Source organism: Mytilus edulis, chromosome 2, assembly GCF_963676685.1.
Source record: "Mytilus edulis chromosome 2, xbMytEdul2.2, whole genome shotgun sequence".
In the NCBI taxonomy this organism is placed as follows: domain Eukaryota; kingdom Metazoa; phylum Mollusca; class Bivalvia; order Mytilida; family Mytilidae; genus Mytilus; species Mytilus edulis.
In genome coordinates this window covers 82,843,290-82,863,854 of record NC_092345.1, presented here as the reverse complement: position 1 = coordinate 82,863,854, position 20,565 = coordinate 82,843,290, and the positions used below count along the sequence as shown (strand labels likewise).

The 20,565-nt window shown below is 30.4% G+C and overlaps 1 protein-coding gene across 2 annotated transcripts in view; it reads right to left on the bottom strand.

The window, feature by feature from the left end:
* Nucleotides 1-411: 411 nt before the first annotated feature.
* Nucleotides 412-20,565, bottom strand: part of LOC139513153 (sterol regulatory element-binding protein cleavage-activating protein-like) — a 42,411-nt gene continuing 22,257 nt past the window's right edge. Inside the window, exons 5-25 of one of the 2 annotated variants that reach the window (XM_071301420.1) lie at nt 19,983-20,123; nt 18,837-18,913; nt 18,479-18,593; nt 17,756-17,937; nt 16,859-16,985; nt 16,250-16,362; nt 15,230-15,324; nt 12,857-12,955; nt 12,178-12,441; nt 11,408-11,679; nt 10,153-10,585; nt 9,734-9,849; nt 9,109-9,527; nt 8,786-8,922; nt 8,164-8,249; nt 7,733-7,839; nt 7,006-7,184; nt 6,365-6,445; nt 5,648-5,860; nt 4,886-4,948; nt 412-3,916 (exon numbers count right to left, since the gene is read on the bottom strand). In XM_071301420.1, coding sequence (XP_071157521.1) covers nt 3,731-3,916; nt 4,886-4,948; nt 5,648-5,860; nt 6,365-6,445; nt 7,006-7,184; nt 7,733-7,839; nt 8,164-8,249; nt 8,786-8,922; nt 9,109-9,527; nt 9,734-9,849; nt 10,153-10,585; nt 11,408-11,679; nt 12,178-12,441; nt 12,857-12,955; nt 15,230-15,324; nt 16,250-16,362; nt 16,859-16,985; nt 17,756-17,937; nt 18,479-18,593; nt 18,837-18,913; nt 19,983-20,123 — 3,505 coding nt within the window. In that variant the 3' untranslated portion in view covers nt 412-3,730. The remainder of the gene's footprint in view (nt 3,917-4,885; nt 4,949-5,647; nt 5,861-6,364; nt 6,446-7,005; nt 7,185-7,732; nt 7,840-8,163; nt 8,250-8,785; nt 8,923-9,108; nt 9,528-9,733; nt 9,850-10,152; nt 10,586-11,407; nt 11,680-12,177; nt 12,442-12,856; nt 12,956-15,229; nt 15,325-16,249; nt 16,363-16,858; nt 16,986-17,755; nt 17,938-18,478; nt 18,594-18,836; nt 18,914-19,982; nt 20,124-20,565) is intronic. The other variant, XM_071301421.1, reaches the window with a different exon arrangement.

Genomic DNA, 20,565 nt, shown 5'->3' with positions numbered 1-20,565 from the left:
TTTTTACATGATGTGCAGACAAACTTAATCTTTCTTTTCAAATGGCCTGCAAAAAGATGTGTTCTTTGTACCTGATGTCATCAGGCATGGTCAACCTTTTTCATTATGTCACAATAGGAATTTCAGGAAAGCAAGAAAATTTGATGTCATAATCGCATTTTGACCAATGTACAACTGAGATCAAACAAGCCACACGTTGAATAAATAAAAATAATCAACAGGTCAGGAAAAGGATAAATCAAGTAAGAATTAGAGAAAAGTGTACGAACTTCTTTAACAAAAGTTCAATACAACAGTAAAATATCAGATCATTAAAATGGTCGGTCAACCAAGTTCAGAGACCATTAATGTTCACTAAATCCACTTTTTAATTCCAATGGGCTAAAGACAAACTATGATTCAAAAACAAGATACAGTTCTCAAGATATTTTATTTTTTCCATGTTTTCAACACTTCATACATAAATTATAAAAATTGCATTTACAATAAAAAAAAATTAAAAACAATCATTTTACATACAAAATTGAAAGAATGAAAATGAATTGCTAGTAACTCGAGACATGTTTCTATCTGATACATCAAGTCAACCATCGTATCTTGCATTTTTATTTTATACACTTCAGACAAATATCTATACACATTTTTAAGTAGAATGGCTTTTGAAAGTAATGTTCTTGAAAAAATTAACAGAGATATGCATACATTTTGTTTACAATCTGACAAAAACAAAAACTTATATTTAACCATAATTACTTGGAGCCAGATAGTTTTCCAATTAATTATTAGATCAACATTACTCTGGTCAAAGTTGGTTTAAATAGACTATTTTCCTATATTACCAACTTTTGATTTCAGAGTATATAATATTTGACAGTTAACTTCTCTGGTATGTCATTCTGGTACTCAGTCAAGTAAGAGCGAGTACAAATAAAAAGAGGTCAAATCATAACATGTAATTTGCATAATTTGAGGGGGAACTCAACTTTTTTCTATACACAAAAAAAAACCATTGGAAAACAATTAATCTGTTCCCAAAAATTGCTCCAATCGTAAGCTCGAATTTAATTTTTCTAATGGCTCTTACTGGACTGAGTTCCAGAATTTCCTACCATAAAGTAGGTAATCAATTAAAAAATTATATACTACAGAGTCATAATTTGGTAATTAGTAGTCTTATTTGCTGCATGATTTATTTAACATTTTTGATAATATTGACATGAACCTAGACAAATAGGTTCATTCCTCAATTCTCAGAAGAAATGTGTTCACCAAATGTCAGTGTTTTGTGATGGACGGATACACAGACAAGCTGATTACTATGGGTCTTCTGAACAATTTGCCAGGTCCTATCAAAAAAAAGGGAAATTGATGAAGGCTCATAGAACTCAAAAGTATGATCATTCAAAACTCAAACTGAAAGTGAGGTAAACTACAATTTCATACCTAGCTCATCCTGTCAAAACCATGAGAAGCAGACCCATTAGTACTAAAATCTTCCTAAGGGTTCCGGGGAACCCAGTATCTCGCCTTCTTTTGCTGTTAGTTGCAGGCTCAACAAAAATGGTAAAAAATGATTGAAATATTTTCTCTAATTACTGTGGATTCATTTATTTTAATTATGAGGATTGTGAAAACCTTGCATTTTCGTGGATATGTAATTTCGTGGTTCTGCCAAAGTCTAGATACAACTTTGTAGAAATTGGATTTTGTTGAACATTTAAATTCGTGTTTCACCTATACCCACATAATCCCTGAAAATTGGTGTCCAACTAATAACAATGAATCCACAGTACAATCTTTTGATTGTAAGAAGCTTCTATCCAAAGTTTGATCAAAATCCAGGATGGTTTATGAGTCTTTTAAACAAATGTTTTAACAAGAATGTGTCCAAAGTAAACGGATGCCCCATCTACATTATCATTTTCAGTGGACCGTGAAAATGGGGTAAAATCTCTAATTTTAATGTAAAATTAGAAAGATCATATCATAAGGAACATGTGTACTAAGTTTCAAGTTGATTGGACTTCAACTGAATCAAAAACTACCTCGACCAAAAACTTAAACCTGAAGTGGGACAGACTGATGAACGAACGAACAGACAGACAGACAGACCCACAGACCAGAAAAGATAATGCCCATAAATGGGGCATAAAAATGTTAACAGAAGATTGTATATAATGTTAACTGGAAGAAAAACTATGTCCATTTATAAGTAAAATACAGATAAACAGGATTCTTTTTAACAAAATTTACTTCTGGATACTATCTTATGATCATAAACAAGCTTCTGTTCATGTTGGGTAGAAATCCAGGATAGTTTAAGAAAGTTATTAAAATTTCAATACCAAATTGGTTGAGAAAAGCTCTGAATGTACAATGTATCACAAACATCAAAAAGAATACTTTTCTGCAAATAATGAAAACATTCATTCGTATACCGATTGCTTCACTCATGCTAATAAATATTTACAAACTCAAAATTCACCGGAATATTACTCCAGTACAATAAGGTTAAATGATCCAGATGACATATTTGTTTCTTTGTTCAACACTAGTTTTCAAAATATTAAAGACCATAAATTAGGGAAATAAAAGTTTAATCATATTTTCTAATGTCAAATAAAAACATTTTATATGAATTAAATAAATTTGGCATTAACATTTGTATACAATACAATATTCCATATCACATGATAAGATTTCTCAAATAAATTAAAACAGTCTTCATTATTCCATTATGACCATTCCAGTATAAAAGTAGAAAAAAGAAACAATAAATAGTTTGATTAAAAGAAAAAACAGTCTGACAACATAAATTACAAGCTCTTTTCAATCTTATGCAAAACAACTTTAACTTTATCACATGTATGAAAAAAGAATAATCATGAGATCATAACAAATATTGATACTATGCAAATTAATCCTATTACTACATCATATGATCATGGCAGTGCTTCTTCATATCATAATCAAATATGAATTCTAGTCTTTCTCAATAAATAAATGTATGAACTTGATGAAGGTTATTTTACATGATCATGTATTAAAATTTATGATTAGGGCCTATATTTGTTCAATCCTAACATTCATATTTCATACTACAGTGCCCTATATGAACATCCATACTGATAATAATCCTTACTCTGTCAGGTTTTGAAACATTTCCTCAATGATTCAAACCATATAAAATTGTGAACAAATCATTGGATCGTTGTTCATCTAGGTAAGTCCAGAAAAAAACGAAAAGGAAAGTTGATTTTACTTTTGAATATATAATTCATTGGTTGGTGAATTCATGACAAAATGCCTTCCAACCTATTCCTCCTAAAATTCTGGAACAACCCTCTGGTAAAGTGTTTACATCATATCACAATTGAACAATAATCTTAAATGCTGCCTTAAACAGAATGCTTTAAATGTTAGTGTGTATAAATGATTTTCTCAATGTGGTGTGATTCAGTCCTATATGTATTAAATGAAATATGTATACACAATTTTTAAAACAAAAGTTACTGAACAGAACAATACACAATAAATGGTCTTTGTATCTAATCTCTCAAATCATTCATGTTTTTTTTCATATTCTTTCAATGCATTGTATTACAAATTATCCATTCCCTTTTTCTGTAACTAACTTGTTCATACATTTTTTTTTAACTTTCTATAAACAACATCCTGTAGACAGCCTGGTCTCAAATAAATCAAGAGTTTGTTTGGCCCTTTCTCCATATTACTCAACTTTCTCAAGCACAGTTGGGAAATGGATAACTTTCATGTCACTAGCATAATCACAAACTATCACTGTACTCTCAACCACTTTTATCTGATGGACAAAGGCCAATTTGTCTGTACTGTCACCTAAATTGATTGTCTTTATAATCTGTCCTTTAATTATATCTAACAAGTGTATACACCCCTGAAATATTTAAAATACATTATACAATACATTGTTGTACTTAACAGTGCAAATGGAAAAAAGAAGTACAGCTAATTATTTATTTATTAATCACTATAATGCTTTAATGTTACAATGAAATTATGGTCATTTTGATATCATTAAGCTTTGAATCCTTCTTATAATAAATGATACATAAAATAAGCTTTTTTTTAATATGCTATTTTTAAATATCATAATTTTATATCATATTATTATATTATTTTATAATCAGATATTTTGTGATTTGATATCATAAAATTTTCTATGATTGTCTATTCTTTGTAGAAAGGCCAAATGATATAAAAAAAAAGATGTGGTATGATTGCCAATGATACAACTATACACAAGAGATCAAATGACACAAAAATTAACAACTATAGGTCACCACATGGCTTTCAACAATGAGCAAAGCCCAAAAGAACATTCAAGGAACTAAAGAGTTGCAACTTCCAATTAGCGATTTAATATTTGTAAATGAAGTTTTAACTATCGATGCATATTGGAGACAGTAAAACAGAGATTTGAGACCATACATTCTTATTTGACAGCAACTAAACTACAGTACTAATATTCAAATACTAATGCAAAACAAAAAGAAATAATACATGCAGGCTACAAAAAATAAAACTCCTCAAAACTTAACGAATGTTTTTGGAGCATAAACGTCGTAGGTAAATGTGAGGTATGTGTTGTTTTATTTTCCATTTTATGTAGTACTTGGAAATTTGTGGATCAAAGCAATTAAACCCTAACCCAAATCCTCACCCTAACGCTCAAGTCTTAGTTACAACATGTCAACTGTTGATTCAGTGGTAAATATTGTTACATTAAATTGCATTAGAATATAAGTTGTTGAATTATAATGAGATTTACAGATTTCATCAAAACACATTTAAAAAGTAGATGGTCTCTAGTATGTAGGAAATCTATATCAATATATATACTGACCTGTCCACCAGTGACCAGTAAATCTTTGGACAGCAATGATAAACAATTATTTCCACAAGGGTCCTGTAAACAACAGTTAAAAAGTTAAAATATCAAACATTATACAGTAAAGCAGAAATATCAAACATAATTCAGCCTAAACACCCACAATGTGGTGTTCATTAAACATATCACAACTTTAAAATTATTCTTCAAATAATAAATGTTTACAGCTACAAAAGAAACTCAAATTCAATACTTTCTTTATTAATTTTTTATATTTACTTTACAAAATACCTATTTGTACAGCGTCTGATCTTTATAGTCTTTAGCTTTTCAAATAAATATGCTTCTCAAAAAACATGTTTAACCCTGCCGCATTTTTGTACCGGTCCCATGTCAGGAGCCTCTGACTTTTGTTAGTCTTGTATGATTATTAATTTTAGTTTCTTCTGTATAATTCAGAGTTTAGTATGACGTCCATTATCACTGAACTAGTATAGTATACATATTTGTTTAGGGGCCAGCTGAAGGATGCCTTTGAGCGCCGGAGTTTCTCACTGCATTGAAGACCGATTGGTGACCTTTGGCTGTTGTCTGCTCTACGGTTGGGTTGTTTTTCTTCGACACATTCCCTATTTTTCATTCTCAATTTTATTTGATACAATTTAATACAGCAATATATTATAAAATCTGTCTTGTAATTCATATAAAGTTTTCAAGATCAGAACTGTTAACAGTTGACTCTACAAAAGCATGTAGCCTAATGGCTGCAATACTTACAAGATCTATAGAATGTAGTATGCAGCCTTTTTTCCTGTCCCAGATACACAGTTTATCATCCAATCCTGAACTTATTACACATTTATCTGTACTATTAATGGAAACAACAGCACCATCATGACCCTTAACCTTATGCAGACAGGTACCAGCCTGAAGGTCCCATAGTCTGACTATTCCATCTGCATCACCACTGGCAGCATAAAATGGTGGCACCTATACAAACAACACAAATGTAATCATTTTTGTTATTATTTGATTATACAATATAAGTTTTGATTGAAAAACTGAAAGATTGATTGATACAATTATTGAATGATGAATACTTATAATATTGGCAAACTATAATATTTGCTGAAAAAAACTGCAAAGTAATTTCTAATAAGAAAGTTACATTTGGCTTGCTAGGAGAGCTGTTCAAAATGAAGACCTTAGTCACGCAGGTTGTTGAAATATACCCTCTGGATCAATATAATGCATATGTATATATTTTTGTATTTAATGTCAATTGACGATAACTGTTTAAAAACCTGCACCTTCTATATAGGAGTTAATACTTTCAAAATATATGTTGAATAAAAAACACAACATATGACTATTGTACTATAAAAACACTTGGTATTCAAATAATTGTGTCAGGTTTTAAAATTCCTCAATCTAAAAGACTAAAACAGGAATGCAAATAGGAAAGATAAACATAAATAAGAAAGACAAGCATACCTTATCAATATACAATACTGTAATTTTAGCAGAATGTCCATGTAGTGTATACAAACAGAAAGCATCATCTATCTGGAAAACCTGCAACAAATATTAAATACAAATTGATTAATTCAAATATCTCAACAACAGTCAACACACTGAAATGAATAGCTTTTATCTAATTTAAATGTTTGAAGTTTGAGATAAAAGCTTAACTATATATGTCTAATCCAGAGACTAACTCTTGATCAAATAGTAATGAACATGAGGTCAAGATCAAGTGAAGAATGTCAGATAGACCTGTATACCAAACAATATTCTACAAATATAATATAGCTGCCTGACATATTCATTTTTCTAGAAACTTAGCTATAAAGCTTATCAAAGAACAACAAAATGAAGTCGGCCAATTTATCCCCATCATTCCTGTATGTAGTATTAAAATAATTATTCAAATGCTGAAAGATATGTTAGACACAAACAAAATCAATCAATTGATCAAACCTTTCACTGATTTTTTTATATATTTCTTTCTTAAACAGTTTTAAATTTTATATAATAACTGTGAAATACAATAAGATGTCTAATGCTGGCATTTTTTTGGACCACTTTTAAAATTGTTAGTCTTGATACTGGTTTGATGAAAGCTTTTGACTTACCTTGAGGGTATGATCTTGGCTAGCTGATATAATTTTCCTACATGTCCCTGCATACTGTAATGACACTATTTGTTGTTGATGAGCCTTAGTACTCTTCATTAATGTCATATGAATGATTTCATCACGTCGCTGTAAACTTTCTACTTTCACTTTGACTTGACTATACTGCCTACTATGACCTATTCAACAACAAAATATTAAATATGGTATATGATTGTGAAATGTATAATTAAATCAATTATATATCATTACATAAGGGTTATTTGCTGGTGAGAGAGCTGTCTCCATATTCCATTATATGTTCTGTTTAACTCCTGTGTCATTTGGCCTCTTGTGGATAGTTGTTTCATTGGAAATCATACCACATCTTATTTTTATATTTAAATGCATCATAGAAAACAGTCCTGTTCTTCTTTTATTAATAAACACTGTGCAAATTTCATTTTCAAATATAATACTGCAAGCCCAAAGAAATTAAATTGACTTAAATGGTATGAACAGAATAGATGTTCCTGATATCTTGATTTTTATTTCCCGTTCTCTTACTTATTCACAGTTTCACTTACTATACGTAATGTGCTAATCCAGAAAAGTAAGTATTATCATAGCCTTTTTCTGGTTATTAACTTTTCTTTTGTTTTAATGACAAAAATTAACATGCAGCAAAATATTTTTTTTTTACTTTTAACTTTTTTATCATTGGGGTGATGCTACTATTTATATATACCTTTGGTAAAACTAGTATTAGGTGTAGATGTAGAAGTGAATGCAGGATTATGGAATGTCTCTAAGTCTATAAAATCTATCGTTCCATTTAATCTGGCAGCAACCACCCTGAAATTTATATTTCTATATTTAGTAAATATGTAATAGATATATATAGAATGGCAGTATAAGATTGTATGATCAACTTTAGTCTTACTGTAATAACCAATCAAAGAAAATATAAGTTCTACTGGTAATTATCAAAGTTACTGAGAATAAATAAACAAATGTTTCAATTTTTTTTTAGCATCAAGTCCAATTAATGATAATAATTCAAATTTATAGATAGTCTGATGTTACACTGCATTTGTCATCTTATCTTAATATAGAAAGTTTGCATTTTAATACAGAAACCAAAATTATCAGTTTCTACTAAGGTTTAAACATACTGACCTATTACCCACCAGACAAACAGATGTTACACCTACTCTACTGTCTCCAAACATATTCTTCAGGGTTCCCGATGCTCCATCCCACAGCTAAAATACAAATGTCAGTTAAATCATTTAATTTTTATATATTCTTAATCATAATCTAAAATTTCTATGAGCTGACACTTGTTATTATCTTGGGTTTAATCCTATATAAAACATATACCGGGGTAAGAGAAAACGATGGTACTCCTTATCAAACAAATCAGATGGGTACATATTAAAATATAATAATTAGTTCAAAATCTATATTTCATCCTCTGTAAATCAATCATCTAACCCATTCTTCTAGTTCTAGTCTTATCATTATCTGCATTCTTTTTAGCCTCTGTAGTTCTCAAAATTTATTCATAAATGAATGATATTTTACACCTAATGGTATATGAATTCATATTTGACTTACAGTGTATTGTTATTCTAATAACATTAACATAAAGCTATTTGATTTTTTTGACTGGGAAAGTAAGTATCTACAATTTCACACCATTTACTAACAACAGAAGCAGTACTGGCAGCTCAAATCTTTTTAATAAATCAGGAAAAGATTTCCGTTTATTGAAAAAAAAAAAAAAAAAATCAATTACCTCAATTCTTCCATTGCCACAGCCAGCTGCTACAAGACCATCAGAGAATGACAGACACCAGATGGGAGGAGCTTGGTTGTCTTGGAAACCAGTATCAAACAGGGAAGCATCATGCTGCAGTGTTGCTGGATGGTCACCTGTTTAACAAATAACGGCTATTGCTTAGACATTTAATTTATAATCCATGTATGATTTACTGCTTAGGTCAAATAAAAATTTACTTGAAACAATCCTCTTAGGACTTTTACTTTAAAAGTCTTTTTTTAAAACTATATACATTCAAGCTTTACTTTCTAAGAGAAATCATGTCTAAATAGACTTACCAGCACTCCAGCTTCTTGACCTCCATTCATCATTCTGGCTGGTCTGTCCTCCAAGGTTACCACTAGCCTCACCATTTTCTTCTAAGAATCGTTGGTGATTGGTATAAATACTATTGAATTGTCCTCTAAAATCAAACCCTGCATTTTTTATTTGAGGAGATGGTGTCAGAGACAAGTGGTCATCATTTGACAGTGATGAAAAGTTTGTGTTTACTGAACCTGATAAATCAGGCTGATTTGTAAATAGTTTCTTTTGAGGTTCTGTATTTTGACGTTTGCTGGAACTCCTCTGTCTGGGACCAACAGTATCCTCAGGAAATACTGAGCCAACATCACCATGGTATTCTGCATACAGATCTGCATCACTGTCTTCAATATTACGTCCAACACATGGTTTACGTTTCATCGGTGGTGTTACGCTAAAAAACATGTTATACATCAAACATAACTTGATTTATATAATAGCTATTTATTATAAACTTTTACCTTAAAAATGAAAGTTATTAAAATTTTAAATTATATGACTGGTAGATGTTAAAATAAGAAAATCTTTCGACGAAATATTCAGAAAACAGCTATTAATTGTATGAGTTTTTTGCTGTCATATATTTTAAATTCATATAACCTTTTCCTGAGTATAACAGTGACACATTCTCCAGTTATGGAATCCCATACACGTAGCTCTCCTCCCAGACAAGTACTAACAATAAAATGGCCATCTGTAGCTAGGCACTCAATCTCCTATGGAAATAAAATAAACACTTTTATCAAGCGAAGAAAATGAATTGAAAAAATAAAATCTATCAACTATAGTAAAAATATTCATCAACAATTCTTTAAAAAACATCACAGTAAAAGAATTTTTGATAGGCCTTTCATTAATCTATACCATCAAAAATTGAACTCAGATCTTATCATTTTACTGATAGAATGAATTGATTATAATCAGTGTGGAACAGCTAATCTTAATTTATATTTTGTTAGATATTCAGTACAACAGATAAGATTCGCTAAAATCTCAAGAAGGGCTTAGCCAATATTTACCTGAGCATGACCTTTAAGAATCTTTGGTACAGATGCTTTAACCTGTCTTATGTATCCGCTATGACGGCTTTTTCTCCCATTACGGCTCCACTTTTGTCGCCATTTGGCATAGTTTCGTGGACAAATACAATTATACAATGCTACGACAAAATACGAAATGCAAATAACAGTGAGAATTCCAAAACACAAAGTTAACACATACTCTCTCCGTGACTTTGGATAAAACTGTTTAAAATGTTCTGAATCATACATATAATGTGGTGGGAAATCTCCACCTTCTACTGTGACGTCCTCCGTCAAGTCATTACTTGCTGAAAAATCTCCTCTAGCACTCTGTTGTTCTGGTGTACCATCTAATGACTGTCTGAACTGTATGGCTTCTTGTGGATTGATGAGCATAGATAAATGGATTGATGGAATAATGCTGATGTATCTGGAATAAAATAACAAGAATATGATTGTTGAAACTTAATGTCATGGGGCTCTGATTAGTAGGTTCTGAAAATATAAGTAAGTTTGTAAACAGAACATGAAGATGATAAGCCATCAATATGAAAATGCTTCCTACAGAATAACATGATCATATGAAGCCTCATCAAAAATTGCAGGAAGGTCTGATTTGTAGTTCCTCCAAAAAATGTGACAAGTACTTCACATATGCCAATTATACATGAAATATATCTGTGTATTCAGAAGGATGATGAAGTGATGAAAGTAAAAAAATATTTAAAAGAACTGATGTAAAATGAGCAAATTAAATTTATCATGACATGTCAATTTCTTAAAATTTATTAGATAGGTTACCAAAATATCTCTGATGCCATGTTGCTATGTTCTTACTTAGCCACAGAAAACACCTTTATGGCTTGGCATACATTCAGGCACAATTTTTTAAACTAGACTTGTCCAGTGGTTTCATAGAAGATGTCTTAAAAAAGTTTATAAGAGATGCAAAGTGATTGCAAAAGCTTGCATGACCTTTTGTCCAAAATATGCAAGAGGTTAGGCAAGAATCAATAAATCAATTAATCTAAGGTGAACTAGTAAAAGGATTGTAGTGTTGAAGTATCATTGATGTATGTTTCATATTATTTTGGAAATTAAACAGAACCGAGTTTTAACATAATAAATTTTCAGCTCATCAGAGTAAATTTCTGGGTAATTTTACTGTGTGGCAAGCTTTCTTCTTTGAAAGTAAAATATTTCTACTTGTTTTTGCAGACAACCAATTTCTATCTAACTAAGTTTTAATTACCTGCCATAAAGGCTAATATTGTAATAACCAAACATAGTTAGCCAATGTTTATGATTCAAGTCCTTCCACAATTCTGCTTCTGTATGATTGACTGGTGATATCTCTTCTGACTCTAGGAATCCCCAAGGAAACGACATCCCATAATATTCCTCTTTGCCGCCATCTTGTTTTGCTTGGTTGATAGAATAATTAATGGCTATTGTAGAATTAGTTAAATGTTCTACTAGACCTGATTTATAGACAATCAATCCTATCCAGATTACTGTACAAACCTGGCAAAATAATATACATATAAATTAAATCATCTGTCTCTCATACATTAAATCTCACCTTCCAATCAGTTCTTTGCTCATTTATTCAGTAAAATATTATTACATGTTTGTGTTTAAATTTTCAATCTCTTTGTAAATACAGCTGTTATCATTTTCAATAGTAAAATCCCTGACAGTTCTAAATAGTAAGGTATGAATGAACTAATTATCATACAAAATTACACATTTAATATTCTATCTGAGTCAGAGTGAATATATCTATGACATAGTGATATAATTATTAAACAATTCAAATCTAATAAAGAAATAAATCAATGTTCTCTAAAAATAGTTCTATAATTCAAAGTCTTGAATTTGCTTGGCTACAAGCCCTATGTAAATCCATTCCTTTAAGACCCTCTTTGACAAACATATAACATTATTCAGCTAAACCAAAATCATTAAATCAGAGATGAACACAACCTGGGCCTAGTATTTTTCTCATAGTATTTGTCTTACCATCATACACTTCTGTAAAGCTCTAGTTCTGCCTATAAAATCTATCAATTTGAGTCTCCTGGAAGATTGAAGAGCCTGTGGATTAGATAAGAACCCATCTTTCTTCACTGGTTGTGAGGGTACTACAGGAGGTTTAGAATCTGACTCAGTCGTTCCCAATAACGTCATTACAGGACATCGTACCAATGGTTCCATCTTTTCTTTCTTTCTAAGAACAGAATCTGATGTACTTCTTCTGATGTTTCTCTTGTGTAAATCTGATAGCTATGTATGAAAATATAACATCAACATTTAGTGTTAACAATTAATAGGAAGTATTTATCAGAATTCAGTAAGTATTTTAAGTATATCTAAAGTGTTATGTTTCATTAAATACTGTCCTCTCAGTGAGAAATTATTATTATTTAATCATAATTGATCATTCAATTTAGCTACCAGACCATCTCTTTGTAAACTAAAGTTACTTACAAAATATGTTTTTTAGCTACACACACATATTGCTTGTGCTACTGTGAAGTTGAAAATATCCAATTTTAAGGAAATATACTGATATAAAGTAGTGATGTCAATATAGCTTTATGGAAAACATCAAGATGATTGTTGAACAAAATATAATAGAAACAGTGATATGGTAGATCTGACTGTAAGCTTAAGAACAAATGAAACATGAATTTCTTACTTCCATTCTTCTGATATCAACAGATAATACTGTAACAAAGAATACAACTTGTAGGAAGAAATCAGTCAGTAAACCAACCAATGCAAATACAGCAAACTCCTGGAATAAATCATTAAAAAGAGATAAATTTTTAATTGTCTTAAAAAAATGATATATAAATTACTATTGAACTTCATTCAGCCACAGCAACATATCTAAATTTGAAAAGATTTTGTCAGAGCGTTTTTAAAAATTGTCCACTTATAAATTTTGAAATTATTATAAAACTAATGTTTCAAATCCCTCAGGCAAAGTAAGTTTTTGATGAATTTAGCTATTTATTTTAGGTATTTTTGGAATATAGCTCTTCAACGATTTTTGGTACTTATCCATCTTCGGATTTCAAATGTTTGGCTTTGAGTGTTCCTGATGAAGGTAAATCCAGAAAAGCGCTTCAGACGCAATAAATTATTAAACTTGTTGTTTTCCATTTTTTTTCAAGTTATTACATGGACACTTTTTGTTGTTCATCACTAGATTAGTAACGGATATTTTCGTCTGAAATCCTGTTGAAAATTGATCACAATTTAAGATTCCTCAACATTTCTATAATTGCCGATGCAGAATTTTCAATATTTGTATCAGCTGGTTTTGTATTTTCTGCTACCAGTTAAAAAAAAGAAAAAAAATGATGTTAAAGGTTTGAAGCATAAGAAAAGAGGCACATTTTCATCCTCAATAAACAAAACTAGAGGCTCTCAAGAGCCTGTGTCGCTCACCTTGGTCTATGTGCATATTAAACAATGGACACAGATAAATTCATGACAAAATTGTGTTTTGGTGATCATGATGTGTTTGTAGATCTTACTTTACTGGACATTCTTCTTGCTACAATTATCTCTATCTATAATGAACTTGGCCCAGTAATTACAGTGGAAAATATTTTCTAAAAATTTACAAAAATTTATGAAAATTGTTAAAAAACAGCTGCGCCATGAGCGCATGATACGCCCGACGTCTTGTGTGGAAGTTTTATGCAATAATCAGAAATAGTTTCTGAGAAAGTTTTAAGCAATAACCATATATTGTTTTTGAGACACGGCGGGACATGTGAAACCCCCAACCCAATAATCATAAATAGTTTCTGAGAAAGTTTTAAGCAATAACCATATTTTTGAGACACGGCGGGACATGTGAAACCCCCAACCTTGTATTTTTTTTACAAAAAACTAAATATCACTAAAATAAAATTTTGAATCAAAACCAAAAAGTATACAGATCTTTAGATTAATATAACAAAGAAGTGTGTAAAGTTTTAAGCAATAATCATAAATTGTTTTTGAGTTACGGCACATGTAAAAAAAAAACTTCCCCCTTTTTTACAAAATACTCAATAACTCAAAAATGAAATTTTGAATCATCACCAAAAAGTATACAGATCTTTAGATTAATATAACAAAGACATGTGTAAAGTTTTAAGCAATAATCATAAATCGTTTTTGAGATATGGTGCGACATGTAAAAAAAACCTCCCCCTTTTTTACAAAATACTCAATAACTCAAAAATAAAATTTTGAATCATCACCAAAAAGTATACAGATATTAAGATTAATATAACTAAGAAGTGTTGAAAGTTTTAAGCCATAATCAAGAATCGTTTTTGAGATACGGTGCGACATGTGAAAAAAAAACACCCCTGTTTTAGTTACATAGTGCCGTAACTCAAAAAGTTTTAATCTTATTTTCACCAAAAAGTATACAGATCATTTGACCATCATAAGAAACAACTATGTTAAGTTTCATGAAATTTGGATAAGTCGTTCTCAAGTTACGGTGTGACATGTTTACGCCAGACAGACAGCGGACATTTGTAAACCATAATATGTCCCGTCAAAATTTTGACGGGCGTATAAAAAATGACTAAACTAAACTGACAATTTTGGTCATGTTGACTTACTTGTAGATCTTACTTTGCTGAACATTATTGCTGTTTACAGTTTATCTCTATCTATAATAATATTCAAGGAAATTTCAGGGCAGATAGATCTTGACCTAATAGACAATTTTACCCCATGTCAGATTTGCTCTAAATGCTTGGTTTTAGAGTTATTTAAGCCAAAATCTACATTTTACCCCCTATGTTCTATTTTTAGCCATGGCGGCCATCTTGGTTGGTTGGCAGGGTCACACCACACATTTTTTAAACTAGATACCCCAATGATGATTGTGGCCAAGTTTGTTTAATTTGGCCCAGTTGTTTAAGAGGAGAAGATTTTTGTAAAAGTTTACGGACGACGGGCGCCAAGTGATGAGAAAAGCTCACTTGACCTTTCAGGTCAGGTGAGCTAAAAATTGAGAAAATGACCTAAGAACTACAAAGAAGGTTAATATTACCTGAATCTGAGGAACAAATGTAACAAAACCACCAACTACAATCATCAGCTCTGTTGCCAAGTTCTTGGTTATGTACCAACCTTCCTTACTTATACCTGGTGAATAAAATTTAAAGATAACATGGATTTCAAAAGAGGGCACAATTAATATAACAAAATAATAAGTGCATACAAGTATAAGAGTAATTATTTCTAATAAGATTGCACTCTGTACTTTATATAATAATTGTGAGCAAGCATCAATGAACAGAATGAACTGTTTGCCATTTGATTGATTTGATACGTATATGGAGTTAAATCAGAAATCAAGTGATGATAGATTGAAAAATTGCTTTGGTAGCAGGACTGGTAGCTAAAGTTTTCATCCCTTTCACTCTGTCAGTATCACATCAGTTTGAATATTTGTTAGAAAAATTATTATTTAACCAGTATCACTGTATAGACAAGGAAATAATTCAGTATACATGCTAGTCAACACCAAAGGTTCATAATAATGCAATGAAATAAAATTGATGAAAATTCAAGTCAGTGTCCATAAATATACCGTAAATTCAGAAATTATAGCATGCATGTATTATGGCGATTTAGTCATTTTAGACTAAAATATGATTCTTAGCTTTGCAGTATTGAGAAAAATCCTGTTTAACTCATATGTAGAATTTCAAATACAAGTTTAAATTATTGTATGATAACCCTCATATTTTTTTGTAATAATAAAAACATTGCAATAATTTCTGAACTTACAGTATATGATAAAGGTTTATACAGAAGAATGACCTTTCAAAATTAGAATAGATTCCCAAAGATTAAGAAATATGGTTGCCTAGCTATATGGCAGTAAATACCCTTGCTGAGACAGAGAAATACTCTTTCTTTTATTTTACTGCATTTAAAAATCAGCTTTATAGCATTTATTTTGTCTAATGATTTCTAGTTTTATTTAGTCAGAGTTATATCTGTATAAAATTTGTTTTCCTTAGAATACTTGAGAATATAAAGTATTTAATGTTTCAATACTGACCTTGAGCTATCCTGTATTTGACCTCTAAATCTACAGGGGTTGATACAACAGACTTTGTAATCACTAGTATGTTCTCAACGCCAATAAGTACCACAAGGTAAGGAAATATCTCCCTGAAAGAAAAAGAAAATACATGTTTTCATGTAATCTGACTTAAAACATTTCTCTGTGAATAACATTTCAAATGCAAGATTAGTTTATACACAACATGGGGAATGTGTCTATGGGACACAGATAATACCCACACTTGTATATCATATTATAAAGGAACATTACTCAAGAACTGTAAAACTGACGCTACCCAAATTTGAACTTGATCTGAGTTTTGTGTAAATAAGCATTGTTTTAAGTTTCATAACATTTAGTTGAGGTAAACTGATGTTACAGAAAGGAAACGAAAAATTCAGCAATTTTTTCATTTGTAAAGGGACATAAAGTCTAGTACCGTAAAAGTGACGCCAGCAAAATTGGAACTTGATCAGTGTTTTGTTGTTCTTAGCATTGTGCATAATTGTCCTAACATTTTGTCCAGGCAAAATAAAGTTAGAGAACAGAGTCTATTATTTCAGCAATTTTTCCATTTGTTATTCAAACTTGTTAAATACCAACCCTCCATTCAGAGTAGGTGTCAATCCAAACATAGTACAGATACTGACAGACATAAGAAGAGAGGCTACGACAGTAAATACTGCACTAAAAGCTAATCCTCCTTTTGATTTCACCATATCTATTTTACCTGAAACACAAAACAGTATATATATTATTTATCTAATTATTTTACAGACCCTTTTTTTCATATTTTTTCAAAGAAAGTTTTTCCAATCTTTTAATGTTTAATCATACTTCAGACAAATTGAATGTGCAAAATATTTGATATAGGAGGCTGACAAAGACTTCTGATAATAACAATTAATTTGTTTATCATGACTTTACCATATATTTAACTTTCTTCTTATAACACATAATGATATATAAACAATCATTAAAAATTGTTCGGAAAAATCAATTATAAGTCAGGGGTTACAACATAAACCCTTTAGAATAACTTGATTTCATTGGTTAACAGATTAATATATAAGTTGTATGACACTATATTCAGATTTCAGTAGAGTAGAACATTAAGTATCACACTCAATCCTTGTTATTGAATAGCAGGAAGTGTCATTTATTTATTTCATATGGATGTTTTCAGCCTTTTGAGTGCTATGAGCAATCAGTGAAAGCCTTATACATGTATGTCTTTCACGTCCCCATAGATGGACTGCTCTTAAACTATCAGTAGTTTTTATGATGTATTTCATATCCTTTATATTCATTCATTTGATTTTCCTGTTGGAATGGTTTTACAAGAGTCATTTTATAGCTTAAGGCTCCTTTGACCAATAATGGACTTAATGGTTTACTTTTACAAATTATGACATGGATGGAGAGTTGGTCTTATTGGTACTCATACCACATCTTCTTATATTTATTTACAGTGATATATGAAACAAATTAATAACTTACTGACAGAAAAATACAAGTACAAGAACAAGACAATATAAGTGACAACCAAGTATGTATACTCTGACATGAACTTGATTTCTTGGTAGTGCACATGTACAATGTTGACTGGTTCTGTCAGATTTACATTGTTTACAGTCTCTGGGTACCAGTCTATTAATTTCTTCTTTAAAGCATCTAAAAATCTGTAAAAGAAGTAATTTATAATAATTAGGAAGTATAATATATAATACATAATATATTTGTAATTAGCACTGTCTGATTTAAACTATACTGTAACCAGTTCAAATCAGACAGTGCTATTCATTGAGAGATGTATATCTACTAAAAATATAAATAATAACTCCACAAGGTATGATCAATTAAACAAATATGTTTCCTAGTTACTATCCTATTTTAACTGTATCATATCAATCCTAAACACATTGACTACAATTGTATGAAGCTTTTACCAAATCGGAAGTAAACAATAGATTTTAACTTCATTTATAATTCTGACAGCAATTTTCTAAGTTACACAATGCCACTATAATTTCCATAGACTATTTTGTTTGACATAAACAGGTAGGTATAGGTGCAACAGTAAGAATCTAATTTCCAACTTGAATTTTATATTATTATTTAGTGTTCAAACACTATTTAGGAGTGAGAGATATACAGGAAGAATGAACTATTCTTGAAAAGTAAGAAAACACAACTTGTTCAGTAATAACCAGTGTTACATACTTATGATCATATTTCTTAAGGACTAAGGTAACAGCATAAGATATTGTTCTTTGTTTGTTCCTGATAAAATATCTGGAGATTCCTGTGTTTGTCCATGGTAATCCAAACAGTATGTCTGAAACAGAAAGAAACATTTCCATAAATATCAAACCCAGGTTTGTTCACCATCACAAGGATTTTATTTCCCCCATAAAAAGACAACACTTGGCTACTTTTATATGGTATATATGATGTGTCCAGGATGCTTTCAAAGAATTTTGAGATTTGTGGAGATGTAGCAGGAATTGAATGATAAATTTTGATAACTTTAGTTTCTTCTGTTCTTTATTTTCCTCTGAACATAACTGATATTGTTTACCTTTAGGATAAGGAGGAGTCTCTAAAGCTTGACCGTGCCTCTTAAATATAGTCCTTAAAACTTCATCATCTCTGAATCTGAAATTAAAAAATATTTAAGACAAATATAATTAAAACAATAATGTCTATTTACCTTGAAGGTTATGATAAAGTAACAGGTACTTGTTAAAATTTTATATCATCAAGACTCGTACAAAGAAAAGATAGAGTAAATAATTGGAACTCTCATAAATTCTGATGGCCATATTTGCATATATTGTTGCTGATTTTTTTGGGGCCGAAGTTAAACAAGTTAGCCATAACAAAGATTAAAATTCACTGGGTTCCAAATTTCCATTAGTAAAAATCCTGCACAGCATAAGCTGTTTAATTGACTAATTTTTCAAGGTTTATGTAAATTTAATACTGTAAATTCAGATTATATTGCAAGCATTTACTATTACAATTTTGACATGTCCAACCAAAATTTGAGATTAAATATTGTGATTTCAGGAAATTTACATACAGATGTATGTATCACAGATATCAGAAGATGTATGTATCACAGATATCAGAAGATGTATGTGTCACAGATATCAGAAGATGTATATATCACAGATATCAGAATACCAGTTTTTATTATTGCTAATTTTACCCAATTGCATTATTCTCATAAAAATAAAACTATCAATAATTTCTGAAATTGCACTAATCAGTTGATAACCATTGACTTTACTGATTTTTCATGTTAAGGTGATAACATTTAAACATTCATAGTAATCATTAGGATTATTCATAGTAATCATTAGGAAAATAAACCAAATTAAATTCATAAAAAATAATAAGGAAATAATGTTGTTTCACATTTTGTCGTGTGTGACCTTTCAAAGCTGACTGTAAAGTATGGGTTTTGCTCATTGTTGAAGACCAAGCTGACCTATACTATAGTTGCTTACATCCATGTCATTTGGACATTGCTGGATATTTGTCACATTGCGATTATCTCCTAATCATTTTAATATTATGGTATATAATGTTAAAATTTTGTTTCAGATGAGCAGACAGACAGAGAGAGAAAAAAGTCAGTTATATGCTTTCCTTTAATATGGAATTTTATATGAATCCGTAAATATTAAATGAAAAGTGTTTTGATCTTATATTAACTTACTTCTGAGGATTGGTCTGCCATAGATTAGCTGGAGATAAAATCATACAGGAATATTCTGGCAGTAAGTCCTTGATGTATTTAGCTGATGTAGCCTCTGATACACGGAAACAAATGTCTGATATGGAATAATCTTCTCCACTACTGAAAAATATAAAGGAGTTATCTACAGTTCTTAGAGTTACATTAGTTCTGTTTCCAAGAAAGTTCTATTATAAATACAGAAATAAAAATGTTATTACATGCATATAAGGTGGAGAACACTTTAATGTAATTTGTATAAGAACCCTGATTGCTACTAGACCAACTGAACATTTTTTAACATATTAGTTAATATAGGGAAATAAGGTAAGTCCCCAGGAAGACATGTTCTCATCACTTTGCTCTTACTATTAAATGCTGCATACATAGTACAGAACCAGGAAACACCAATTTTCAAGTCTTTTTCAAATTGGGGAAATCCCAAACTTTCTGCACCAAAAGGAGCATGCATGCTATCAAGAGACCACACAGGGGGTTTCTTTTTACAAAGGATGATAAGAGTAAAGTTCAAGATATTAAAACTATGCAACTACACCAAAAATAC